The sequence below is a fragment of the Mixophyes fleayi genome, chromosome 6 (assembly GCF_038048845.1).
Source record: "Mixophyes fleayi isolate aMixFle1 chromosome 6, aMixFle1.hap1, whole genome shotgun sequence".
In the NCBI taxonomy this organism is placed as follows: Eukaryota; Metazoa; Chordata; class Amphibia; order Anura; family Limnodynastidae; genus Mixophyes; species Mixophyes fleayi.
The window spans coordinates 145,406,522-145,420,321 of record NC_134407.1 but is presented as its reverse complement, the minus strand read 5'-3'; the positions used below and the strand labels follow the sequence as shown (position 1 = coordinate 145,420,321).

Below are 13,800 nucleotides of genomic sequence, written 5' to 3'. Positions count from 1 at the left end.
TTGAGATCGACTACCTACCTCAAGAGACATTGCCAAACTCAAGAGACACATTGCTACACATGGCATCCCACAACAACTCATCAAGGACAATGCCATGCTATTCATGAGTAGAGAGTTCAATAGTTTGCAAATACTTAGGACTTTTAACACTCTTCCAGCTGTCCCAACTATCCTCAGTTCAATGGGCTAGCAGAAAGAGCTGTCCGCTCAGCCAAACACCTGCTGAAAAAATGCACATGTGATAACACCGAAATCTTTGCAGCATTGCTTAACCTAAGAAATGCACCACAAGATTGTTTACCATCATCTGCCCAGTGGTTATTGTCACAACGCACCAGGACTCGCATCCATGTTACAAAACAACAATTACAACAGCAAGTACAAACACGAATACAAACAGTACTTACCCCCAAAGTGACTACCAACAAAAAAGTTATGACCGAGCAGCCCATTGTCTTTCACACCTTATTCCAGGTCAAGCTATCCGAAAGCAAACTCCTTGTGGATATGATAAAGCTGCCAACGTCCTTTGAGGATTTGCTAGTCCCAAAAGTTACGTGGTACAAGCTGAGGGTGCCACCGATGTGAGTAGCCATTGCCACCTGCTCAGTGTGCCTGAGGAAGTTTCTCCAGGAACTCATTCACACTTCACAGGAGTCAAGATCTGATGGAACCATGAGCATACCTTCAGACTCAAGACTATCACTCGACATGCCTAAATGCTCAGGTGGGCTTTTGGAAAATCATAAACCAATGACGCTTCCTATTGTCACAAGGTCTGGTCAGGTGTCCAAGCCTAACATGAAACTCCAGGACAATGTAACTTAGTGGTAATACTTCCATGACCTTTTCTTTCATGAGCTTGTTGCCTCATCCTACCCCCTGCCACTTTAGGCCAAACCCATTATCTGTATCTTGAAGGGAAAGGATGTAAATGTATGATCTGCCAGAGCCTGGCAGGGAGTGAGGTTGTGGGCTTTGCATGCTGGGAAGTTCCTATTCTCTGTTCTGCATTCTAGTAATGTTTGTTATGCTGAGTAAACAGATTATGTTTCACTCCTGACCGCTGTCACTCCAGTCTTTTACACCCACATCTATAAAAAATGTTTTGGAGTGAAAAAAATATGAAAAAATTAAGGTTTTTTTTGCAATCTTCTCATTAATGACTATATTAATAACAGGTGACAATCAATAAACACTTTTATTTTTTTCTGTGCGTTGTTTTGGAACTTTATATTCTATATATGTATTGGACGTATCCCATACTTGCCAACTCTCCCGGAATGTCCGGGAGACTCCCGCATTTTGCGAGAGTCTCCCGGACTCCCGGGCGAGTGTGGCAATCTCCCGAATTCTGCCCACTTCACTAGGAAGTGCCCACTTCCTAGTGAAGTGGGCAGAATTAGATCCCAAACGCCGCGATTCCCGATGAATCGCGGCGTTTAGCCCCGCCCCCCGCTGTCAAATGACGCAATTTGCGTCATGACGTCACAGGGGGCGGGGCCGAAATGACGCGATTTTGGCCGCCCCGCCCCCTCACGCCCCCCTCCACTGGCTGGCTCCCGGAAGAGAGCTGAAGAAAGTAGGTAAGTATGACGTATCCTGAAGTGTATTGTCTGTTAGAGCAGAGCAGACCTAGAGCCGTTTTCAACTAGAGATGTTTCTTCAGGTCCGCTCCTGTGTACAGCTGTGCGTATGCCTGATTTACGTGCGTTTTTTAAAAAAAACAACCCACACAATTTATGTTCCTTTTGCGTGCCTTACTGAATCAGGGCCAAAGTGTGGGCACGTCTGCAGCTCACCCACACCTGCCCATATATAAAGGCAACAAGCAGTCGAGAATTTGTTTGTTTTTTTTTCATTTTTTTGAGAGCATACAAAAATAGGAGGCAAGCGCTAAAGATTCTTTTTAGCAGTGTACTAACCAACTATCCCAGGATTTGTTGAAATGTAAAAAAACAATAACAATTATATAAACCATAACTGACACCTAGTTTCCAGTCACAGGTTTTAAAGATTAGTCCATGGAAATTTTTGTTTTACCATGTATTTCTTATTCTCTGAATTAAGCAAAGTGTATATGGAGAGTGTTTAACATGTTTGCATATATATATATATATATATATATATATATATATATATATATATATATATAAAGGTGGTTAGTATCATTAGGTTCACAATGTCCTATGGTTTGGTCACAGCAGACTGACATGATTTATTTGTATTTTTTATTTGTCTTTCTTTTACACATTAATTCTAGCAAGGATCAGGATATTCTCACACTGTATATATGGGTCATGATGCTAGGTCTATACAATACAACCTCTGACTCCCAGCTGCATACCCTGACAGACACCATTTGTTGTTGCAGACAGTGAGCTAAGTGACGCCTGTACCCTGCGCCATGCCAGTGACGCCGGTGTCCGTCGCCGTCTTTCAGTTTCGTTTTTCTGCTGTCAGATAGCGGAGGCTCCAGGTTCGGCCTCCAGACCGTTATCCGGCACCGTGCTCCCCTGTCTAGTGCTGCCCGGGCCCTGGCTCCGCGGCCCCGCTACCACCATGCCCCAGGACAAAGACGAGAAATGGAGCTCGGAGTACGACTCCACTTGGGAGGGGGAAGAGGACGACAAAGAGGAGATCCAGGAGCAGAAATCACGTCAACAGGTACCGGAACGTGCGGGAACCTGCAGTGAGCAGGGGGGCTGCTGGGTTCCCGAGGATAGGGCGGGGGGGTCCTTGCTGTCAAGTGCAGGTATGAAGCCCCTGTAACTGGAGACCTAAAAGCATCCAGAATCATAGTGCGGATGTAGCCAAAGAATTAAAAACAAATTGGACCCTTGAACACGTCAGGGCCGTCATTGTACAGATACATAGAGAGTAGGCCAGGATTAAGGTACAATTGCAATAATATGGTAATTTGTGCACAGTGTTTCCACTTTCAAATTCCTGGTGTCCAGCTCAGACTTCCTGATAATTCCCCAGCAAAATATGTAGTTAAAATGCTTTGGTACATACATAAAATTTATAAATTTAACATGAAAGCGAACATTACTTTAGTTCCTTGTGTTATATCCTTTGTTCTTTTAGTCTACAATTAACCTAAAGTGACAGAACTGCTGTATGCACTGCTCCCTTTGGTAAACACTTAATAAACTTAACAAGTGATCCTACTGTTTAGAAAAAAAAAAAGCTTGGCTTGTTCAACTAAAAAACTACACATTTTTGCTCAAGATGTATTCTCTCTATAGGGTCTATTTATTACAGTATGATCAGCTATTAACACAGAGAAAACATATTTTTTTACTGTAAAATGGCCATTGCACATGCACAATTTATGAAGGGTGCCATATCCAATTTAATGTTTCTTAACGCTAACCCATATATCAGTATGAAGACTGTGAAGTTCTGCAGTTTATTAAGCTGTGTGAATGTCTGCATTTCGCAGTGTTATTTCATGTCAGGATGGCGTTGTCTATTATTTTCAGTGGGGTCCAGCTTCACTGGACCCCTTACCCATAGAAGCACTTCCTCCATTCACCAGCAGCATTAGGCTGCCAGTGAATAGCAAAAAATCGTCGTTCTGGAGGGGGGACTTCGCCGAGTATCCCAGAGCAGCCCTGGTGATAAATTACAGCGGTTAAATTTTCAGCAATGCATAATGATGGTCACCGCACGTTTTTTTTTATAAATAGACCCCTATGTCTGTAATCATTCCAGCTTTGGTCTAATTGAACAGTTTGACAATTAGCCATACTTTACATGTTTTTCACATGTGTATTAGTCTTGGTGTATATTTACTAAAATGCGGCTATGAAAAAGTGGAGATGTTGCCTATAGCAACTGATCAGATTCTAGTTATCATTTATTTAGTACATTCTACAAATTGACAGCTAGAAGTGGGTTGCTATAGGAAACATCTCCACTTTTTCAAGGTAAGGTAATTAGGTAGGACTCGCTTTACCCTGTATTTAAATTACTGAGATAATACTCATGTACTATTTGCGGGTACTACTACTAATCTAAACTAAATTTTGATATGAAAGGGGGAAAAAATAGAGTTTGTTTGATGTAGTGCACGAGTCCTCCTAATTGTTGGTACTGATTGATGTATCCTTGTATTTAAAACCAACTTTGTTAATCTTTACTGAAAATCTTAAATGATAAAATCGGCAAAGTAATAGTGAATTTTTGTATTGAATAAAACGTGAAATTAAAATAGCGGGATGCATTTAATGTTATACTTGCTATAATTTGCTAAGGTATAGTTGCTAGATCAATATTTGCAGTTTGACTTATTAACAGGTAGTTGACATAGTTTTGCTATTGTTGTATCTAATGGTTCAGGCTAAATGTGAGGGGTTAGGAAATCCTATAAAAATTGTATTAAATTTTTTCAGTCAATACCACTTGGTGATATACCACTATTGGTACTAAAATATAAATTTAGTTAGGGGATATTCCCCATGTTCAAAGGTCGTAGCTTTCACACACATTCCTCTTAGTAGGCACTAATGTTAGTCTTGTGTTAACATCTACACCTGTGACGGTTGAGATATCTCTATTAGGGCTGTTAAGGGTTATAGTTATAGTTTTCACTCATTCATTTATTCATTCAGAGTGTATTGCTAGCTCCCTAGTCTGCTCCGTTCTGTCTTTGTGCTATAAGGAGCTGTTATTAATAGCAATCTCTATCCACTATTCTGCCTGTCAATGTGCTCTCTCCATACACCTCTTATTAGTATATTTCAGGAACTCCGTGAAGCCTGCCTAACAGTGACCTGCGTTTCACTGGAAAACTGCTTTGTCAGCCCTGCATAATCAATTAGGGTTTTATAATGCATAAACCAGTATCGCAGTTGCAGCAGGTGGTGACAGCCTGTGTGACAGAGAGAGAGGTCTGCGGAGCTTTTGGGATAGGTAGAGAGAAAAGGCTGGACTAAGAAGCAGGATGGCTGTACAAATGAAGACAGGGCTAGTGGACTTTGGGGTTCAAAGGGCTGCTATCCCTGGCAGAGTAGGGGGAGGATTGCTTGGGAGAAAAGGGCTGGCTAGGACTGTGGTGGAGAGGGGCCTTTGTATGTGTACGCTTAATTCATATTGTGTAAAAATTTCAATCTTAGACCCCAAAATCTTTGCTGCTCTTAAATTTGCCCCGCCTTACATAGACCCTTCTCCAATCTAATGAAAATGTACACTAATGAATTATAAAACATACTCTGCAATCTCTGATTTACCCTAAACTTTAGAATGTTATTTCACATCAGATTTCTAGGTGTGGAAATCAAATTGAATCTACTGTTGAACAGTGTGTGTTTATGTCTGTCTATCCACAGAGGTGTAACCTATGGTCCAAATCCCAATATGCTTGGCAAAACAAACAGTGGATGTGTGGATTAAGAACATGGCTGAATTATTTATTTAAATTGTGGGTCACTTATAGCACAAATATTTGCTGACCAAATTACTTTTGACATCTGTATTTGTTTTTTAGATAGATTCATTATGGGGAAAGTCACACTGTGTTCTAATATTACCCTCATTTTTCTGCTTTGTGGTGGGACACAACATAATAGTTCATATGAAAATGTCCAGTCCTTACAAGACTGAATTTGTTAAGTTGTGGGATTGTGTAGAGTTTGTCTGCTGTTGGTGCAAAAGTTCATAGCTCTCACTTCTTCCTTTTTTTTTTTTTTTTTTTTTTTTTTGTAGCATCCTTCTCGAAAGTGGTGTAAAAGAGCAGCCTGGGACCTGCAGAACTACAGACATGGTTACAGTGAAGATAGAAACTCTAGTCCTTGCGTGGTAATCCTCTCACAGTCATACCTTCCCTGCTTTCTCCTCTCACTAGAGGGTTTAAAATAATAATAAAAATATATATATATTATTTTTTATTCCCCCTCCACACACACACACACACACACACACACACACACACACACACACACACACACACACACACACACACACACACACACCATCAGATGACTTAAATGTAGCTCTCTTCTGTGTGTTTGTCATGCATTTATTTCATGAGTCTGTATTGCTTTTTTTATCCAGTGCTCTGGATATGACATAAAGCTGCTCTCTAGTTACAAGCACGCACAATGTGGAGAGTGCAACTGAGCAGTGTCATAATTAGTAGTTTGGAGAAGGGCGATGTAGGGTGCATCGTCCAGTGAATCAACATTACCAGTGAATCAACATTTTCAGTTTTAATGCATTAAATTTGTTCTATTAAAGTAAGTGACACTGGCTGTGTGTGTTCTGTCACTGATAACTTCTGCACCTCTACTATTTTTTTGGTTGCACAAGTCTAACTATTATTTCAATATTTAAACTAAAAAAATATTTTAAAAGTAGACATGATGATGATATGATGGTGCATGCCTCAAATTTGTTAAAGGCTAACACCATCACAAATATAAAAAGTAAAAACAAAAACGGAAAAGGTTTGGTTGGTGTTAGGCATGTTAGCCTATAAACCTAACTTTTATTTACCTGCACTCTTTGGATCCATCGGGGTTAATAACATAATAATGAGGACAATATCTCCTTTCATTTCTAAAATGTAATTTTGACCTAGATGGTTTTGAATGTTTCAAGGTTCATTTTCACTTCAAATTTAATATTAATAATGCTTTGATTAGATTCTCAGTGAGGTTGGTTGATTCACATGTGTCTCGGATAAGATTTCCACTCTCTGTAATTATCTTGAACAACCTGCAAAATCATCAAGATGTACATGTTAGTATTACTACTATACTATTGTGCATTTAACTTCACCATAAGTCTCTCTTCCCTAGGGTGGGACTTCAAGCAACCCGAACCTGGAGTTCTACCGGAATATGCGGTGTTTTGAGCCTGAAGGTCAGTACAGACAGGAGTAGAATTGTCAGTTGTGGTTGTTAGTGTCTGTTATTTAATTGAAATATTTGATATTCATGCCAGGTGACTTTAGTTGGTTTGTACATGCCCTCAGCAGCTTTTATTAAATACATTGTTTTGGGTTTTTTTTCAGCTGCTTTCTCTTTATATTCCCCAAGATCAATACAAAGAAACTATTGGGTCTTAATAAAATACACCGAAAACACTCAGAATTATGAAGCAATTTATTGCTTTTAGGTGGTCAACCCAATGAATTCAATGACAAGACTACTACATGGAATATATCATATAAAAGTCTAAAGTGTAGAGGAGTTTTAATATTTTCTTTCCTAATTTTTTTGTTTGGGGGTCGGGAGTGAGATAGGAAGTATTATATGTAATCCAATTCACATGTATACCAAAAATTAGTGTATAATCAGCAATATTTATGAAGTTTACTTCAAATTAAAACTGTTTCTAACCATAGCTTTTGTCGACACCGAGCAGTAATGTCTTTAGATGCACTGTCTTGATGTAGTTACACCTTTAACAAAGAACTAGTTATGGTTGGAAAGATCTGTTGTTATCTGGGTTCCCCCTGGTTTTAATCCTGCAAACTCAGCCATCACATCTGCAATTGGAATTTTAACTTAGTTTAATAATATTGTTACTTTTAGTCTGAGTGCCTCACTGACTATATTCTACCTTCTGGTATAACAGCACTTGGATTACTTATCTAGCTGAGAGCACCCACACTTAACGTCGTATGTTTGTTAATAATTAGCTGTTGTTGGATGTTGTTTTGGCTGGGACTTGTAGTGCCACACTTAACTAGCTGAGTCTGTCACATGCAGGACTGTTCATAGATGTGCTGCTTAAGGAATGGAAGGACAACTACCCCATTCTTGAGAGAAACCATTACTACATTCAGTGGTAAGTGTATGAGAGAGAGTTGGGCAGTAACAAAATTATTCTACGATTTTAATAGAGTTAATGTGATATATTATTTTTCACAATAAACGATACCTATTTTACATCCCTATAGTGAAATCACACACCTAATAGACACTGATCACTATATACGGGTCACACTGGTATCGCACACACTGATCACTATAATCAGGTTACACAGATATCACACACCAGATATACACACATCGGTTACACTGATATTATATACCTCGTACATGTCACACACCTTATACTGATATCCCATCCATGATACACATGTCATAATGATACTGGTATCACACACCTAATATACACTGACCACTAGACACAGGTCACGCTGACATTACACGCTGATCACTAGACATACTGATCTTTTATCCAAATATTGGTGGTCTGGGTGATCAGGGCAGTAGATAAAATTGCCTTCAGATTTTTGATAGTTTGCATTCTCACTAGACTTATTTATTTCACATGCATAAACTTCTGTCTGCCATTTTTCTGGAGTCAGAGCTGAGGTTTATTTTGATTTTTTTTTTTTGTTTTTTGGTGGGTGGGAAGGACAGTGACATGTAATACCATGTTAATAGAAGGACAGTGACATGTAATACCATGTTAATAGAAAGTTAGACATACTATCTTACCGTCACTTTCTACTACTGTAAAATTACTATGCATATCCAGCTGTTAACAGTGAGCATAGGTGATAAGTAGCAACCATGTGAAGTGGGCTTGGGCCCAGGAAAATGGATTCGAGAAAGAGGGATGGGGAGACAACCCTAGGGGTGCCGTGGTAGGAAGGAAAACACGAGCAAAGAGGGCCCTGCTCACAAGAGCTTACATCTTACAGTGTGTTCCACAGGTCCGGAGCAGCACAAGCAAAATCCCGGAGGTGGGAGTGTGTAGGGGAAGTCAGTGTGGCAGTAAGGTGGTGGTCGTTGGTGCAGTGGTGGGGGCAGGAGGGAGTGTGGGTAGAAATGAGGGTGGAGATGCAGGGGGGGGGGGAGGAGGTGATGAGTATGAACTTGATTCTGTAGGAGACAGGGATCCATTGTAGAGCCTGGCAGAGAGGGTCAGCAGAGATAGAGAGGAAAATAAGTCAGGCAGTGGCGTTGAAGAAAGACTGAAGTGAGGCTAGTAGGGTAGAGCACAGGGCAGTAGGTTGAAGTAGCCTAAGTGAAAGATTATGAGGGACTGAATGAGAGTTCTGGTTGCTTTCAAGGTGGGAGAGGGCCGGGTTCTGAAGATGTTCCAGAGATGGAAGCGGTAGGATTTGGGGAGTACTGAATATGGGGAGGGAAGAAGAGGGAGGAGTCTAGAATGACTCCAAGAAAGCAGACTTTAGAGACAGATAAAAGAGCAGATGCACATTTTGCAATTTGTTCAGAAACAAATAAGAGAGACACTTGCTAAAAAAGACAGCGCTCTACATCTTCTGTAAATAATTGGAAACACAGAGGGTAGATAAAGGAAGCCACAAACATACAGTTCACTAACTAATAATTATGCCATCATCCTATAAAACAATCTACATTCATTCTGATGGGTTTTTTTTCTGTGGGAATATATTGACAGCAGCCTTTTCTACTTTTATTTTTTTAGCTCTGAGGTTGGGAAATATAGAATTCCTGGTGATTTTGCGAGCTTTACGGGAAAATGATGAACTAATATATTGCCCTCTCTACGTCTGAAAAATAGAATATATTTTCTTTGGCAGGAAGTAAAACACTAAAAACAAACTGTTACGCCTTGCTGCAAGGCGCTAATGTTTACATATTATATTTACTTTTTCAGCAATCAATTCTCAAAATATAGTATCAGTTGTAATGTAAGCTAACAAACCAGAAATGCAGACACCTCCTTTAAGCTATGGCCTCTACTTATTTTACGAACAGGCTATTTCCACTACGGGAGTATGGAATGAACTCGTGTGCCAAACCACTGACGCCGAATGAGATTCAGGTACAGGGGGCCTCGGGAATTATATTCTTATAACTGTTCTGTCACCGTTATCTGACTGTAGAATGTGTTTACTTGTACTAGTCTATGAAGGAGGAAAAGCAGATCATGGACAGATTCATTGCCGCATACAAACTCATGTTGGGGTTTTACGGCATTGAGCTCCTGGACCAGGAGACTGGAGAAGTGACTCGGGCTGAGACTTGGGAGCAGAGATTTAAGAACCTGAATAAGTGAGTGACACCGTTTTTAAGCCATCATGGAAGTTGTAGGTACAGAACTATAAACCTCCAGTATATATCTAATCTACATCTTCTCTGTCCTTTCCACAGTCGCAGCCACAACAACCTGCGGATCACACGGATACTGAAGTGTTTGGGGGAGCTGGGTTATGAACGCTTCCAGGCCCCACTTGTCAGGTTTTTCCTGGAGGAGACTCTGTGTAAAGAGCAATTACAAAATGTAAAAAAAAGCGTATTAGACTATTTCATGTTCACTGTGAAGAACAAGAGAGAGCGAAGGAATCTGGTGCACTTTGCCTGGGTACATTACAAACCGAAAGATGGGTTTATGTGGGGACCTGTGGAGAAACTGAGAGATTACGTACCTCCTGAGGAAAAGGAGATAAAAAAGAATGAAAGTGAAGGGAATCATGATGATAAGGGAGATGATAGAAAACATAATCCGAATGGTGATTTGGGTAACTGTGAGAACAAGGTTGAAGAAGAAAGAGTCCTGACAACTAGTGAGGCCTCTGACTGTGGAAATATAGCACTTCCGAATAAATATAAATTACAAAAATGGGGAAGAGAGGAGTTAATACCTATGAATGAGAGGGAAGGAATGCATAAAGAGGGTAGCAATGAGATACACAGTGATTTATCAGACATGGGATCAAACAATAACTCAGGGGCTAGTAGTCTGGAAATAAAGGGCACCAAAATTATAGTTGAAGGCGATTCAAACAGAAAAAGAAAGCAATGTTCTGTGGACGTAGATGAGGGATGTCGGGTAGCTGGAGTAGAAGACAAAGTTAAGAAACTTAAATTGGCTGAGCAGTCAAATACAGCTTGCAATAATGGGGTAGATGATACTTTGGAAGCCATTCCGGAAGAGAGGGCGGATAAACCCAAGTTTACAGAGTAAAAATAAAATGAACATACAGGAACTCTCTGATGATTGTTATACAAAGAAGCAGTGAGATGGAATCTCGATAACCACCTATGTTCTTGGTTCACATGAGTTTCATCCATGGCTATGAAACAGAGGTGGGTAAGCCTCTGCCAGGGTATAACAGACTTTACCACTCTCTTGTAGACTAGGTATTGTCCCAGATAGTGGAAGATTTCGAAGTTCAGATGTTACATAAACCATGATCCTGTCATGTTCTATGAATAAAATTGGTAGAAGCACTGTCCAAGAATCAGGCTGTTATCTGACAGTTCTGCGGCCTTAATTCCACATCCAGCAGGGCACCGAAAATTGATTTTTAGTAAAATTGATGTTTCTTGATGGAGGAGAGAGTAACTTTTATTACGCTCATTCCTGACTTTTTCCTCCTTTATTGGTGCTAGTCTATCAATCAGTGGCGTTATTTCCATCCTGTAAATATATTATTTAGTAAACCTCAAAATGTCATTTATGGTGAATTTTCAGTTGAAATGATTTCTACCCTTCGATAGTACCATAGTATTGTGACATATGAGATCATTGTTTACTTAGTTCTTAAAAAATGTACATTTATTTCCTGTTTTCTTCATTAATGTTTTTGTTGGAGAATATGTGGGTTATATCAGCCCCCTTGTCATTGACGTTCTGACCTGCCAAATAATGTAGGCAGCAGTGTTTACTTTAATGTAAAAGAGGGAGAGAAGCTATGTTGCTTATATTCTCTTCACTGCACCTGCTATCTTTTTATCTTACACTTGACAAAACAGTATACTTCCACTGTTGTGTAAACTGAAACCCTGGCCAGCATTTGTTACTTCTTATGCAATGTCCTTGATCTGAAAGATTTGATTAACAAAAAATGTGAAAGTTGTAGATTGTGCATTCTTTATTGAATCATATGAGTGAGGATGTGAACTCTCACTCGAAGCTCTGTAAACATAATGGGTGTGCTTGGCACATCCATGAGTTCTTATGAGGGGAGGGTGGGGCAGGTGGGGGTGTTTGGGATGGCCCTTTTTTGAAGAAAACAAATCTGCCTTGTTAAATATTTACATATAATTTACACGTTTTTAAGATGATGTACAAATCTGTTATGCTTCTGTTTGTAAATTTTGAGAAAAAACTAATTCTAATTGTGTGTTGTGTTTCTTATTACATTTATTTGAATGTTGTGTTTGAATGTTTTAAATTAGTATGGATTTTGTATTGGATGTGAATGAATAAATAACATTGAGAAACATTAAGGCAGCCCTTGGTAAGTAAAATGAAGTGTAGAAAAGAAAATCCATGACTACACAAGTAAACAAGGATTTACATACATGCCCGTTTTCAGATTTTATTTATTTTTTTTAGGTTATTTTTTTGCCCACATTTCCTTTGCTAGTTTGATCTAAAACAGCCATTGAATACCACATTTGTGGCTAGCAGTAAAGAGGTTGTTTTACATTGTGCCTTATATAAAGTCCCCAATACTCCCCTGTTCTCTGAGACAGCATGAAATATCAGGGGAGCTGTAGCTTAGGAGGAAGTTACATTGGAACAAGCATCCATCTGTCTCCACAGCAGACATTCATCATTTTCATATAGCTTGCTCTCTCCCTGAAATAAGGAGCATTGGGGGACTCCTCTTTCTGGGACAGACGTAATGCAAAGGACATTATGTAAAGTGTCCTTTAGCTGAAACTTGGCAGGTTCTCTTTAAAGATTAAGTTTACCTTTTGAGGACTATAGCTTCTATGGGTCTTTTTTTCAACGAGTTTTTCACAAGTAATAAAATAATGTTGTATACATTCTACATGTATGAGTGTACCAAGTTTTGAAGTGGGCAGGCACGAAAGCCTGTAGCTGATGAGATCATCATACTATACACAGAAGAACAGAGTATTTCAGGAGACACGTGTACTGATCTTGTGGATGCGGGGCATGTCTGCCTGTTAAATTAGTTAGGACAGTGCTGTATGTGACAGGGGTTATGTCATAATGTGAACAGGAGAATGGAGGCAAGGGGAAAGCCACAGACTGACAGTGGAAGGAGCAGGGTCCCCCAACATCAGAGTAGTGTAGTGTGGAGACTTTCAATATAAATCTGGATGTGTCTAATTCACCTATATAATACAAAGGTCATGTATCTAACTTTCTTAGTATTGTACCCTTATATAAATCTTTCAGATCATTAAAAACACTGATATAAGCCACCTAATTGTTAGAATACTTAAAATGTTCTTATTTTCCATTGAAACGTCACATTAGCTTCGCATAGGCTGCTCACATATCTGCCCAATGTCAGGCTATAAAACAGCTAGCCATGGGCTAATACTATAAGATGACACTCCTCGGTGTAGTTAAGTGAAAATGAATCGGTGGTGGGCAACAGGTGAGCCTCTGAGCCTTTACCTGTGGACCCAAGTTCCTTTCTGCTTTGTCAGATTTATTTGTTATAGCTGGTAAAACTTGTCTAAAATTCCTACTGATATGTTATTACAGATGGGTGTTTTCCTTCTATTATTAAATGTATTCATTTAACTTATGACTGAGATTAAGGATAATGTGAGGTCCCTTTGAAGGTTAGAGGGCTGTCCAACATTATTCTACAGTCTAAGAGAATAAATAAATGAATCTTTTGTAAATAGGATGGTCAGTGGTTTCAGGCAAGGGTTGCAAATCATGTAACACCTTTAAGGAGCAATTTTCATTTTGGTATAAACATAAGTTACATTACATGGACATTGAGTCCTCTATGAATCTATAAACATATCCTGATGGAACGAGAAAAATGATGGTAACTTCTAAGGATTAAATGAGGGTTTTCCTATGGAGTTTATAGAGGTCTAATGATATCCTAGCGTGGGAAAACTA

General features: G+C 39.4%; 1 protein-coding gene across 1 annotated transcript; it reads left to right on the top strand.

The window, feature by feature from the left end:
- Window positions 1-2,450: 2,450 nt before the first annotated feature.
- Window positions 2,451-12,071, top strand: LOC142094502 (opioid growth factor receptor-like). The gene is made up of 7 exons (XM_075176735.1): window positions 2,451-2,667; window positions 5,713-5,805; window positions 6,807-6,870; window positions 7,722-7,800; window positions 9,711-9,777; window positions 9,859-10,007; window positions 10,107-12,071. Exons 1-7 carry the CDS (start codon window positions 2,563-2,565, stop codon window positions 10,918-10,920), a joined length of 1,371 nt encoding a protein of 456 aa, XP_075032836.1. The 5' UTR covers window positions 2,451-2,562; the 3' UTR covers window positions 10,921-12,071.
- Window positions 12,072-13,800: the final 1,729 nt, after the last annotated feature.

What these genes read in the sequence shown, in the direction of transcription:
- LOC142094502 (XM_075176735.1), top strand. Translation starts at nt 2,563, where the DNA reads ATGCCCCAGGACAAAGACGAGAAATGGAGCTCGGAGTACGACTCCACT. An exon ending in AGCAGAAATCACGTCAACAG is followed by an intron (nt 2,668 to 5,712) that starts GTACCGGAACGT and finishes TTTTTTTTGTAG; the next exon opens with CATCCTTCTCGAAAGTGGTG. An exon ending in GCGGTGTTTTGAGCCTGAAG is followed by an intron (nt 6,871 to 7,721) that starts GTCAGTACAGAC and finishes TGTCACATGCAG; the next exon opens with GACTGTTCATAGATGTGCTG.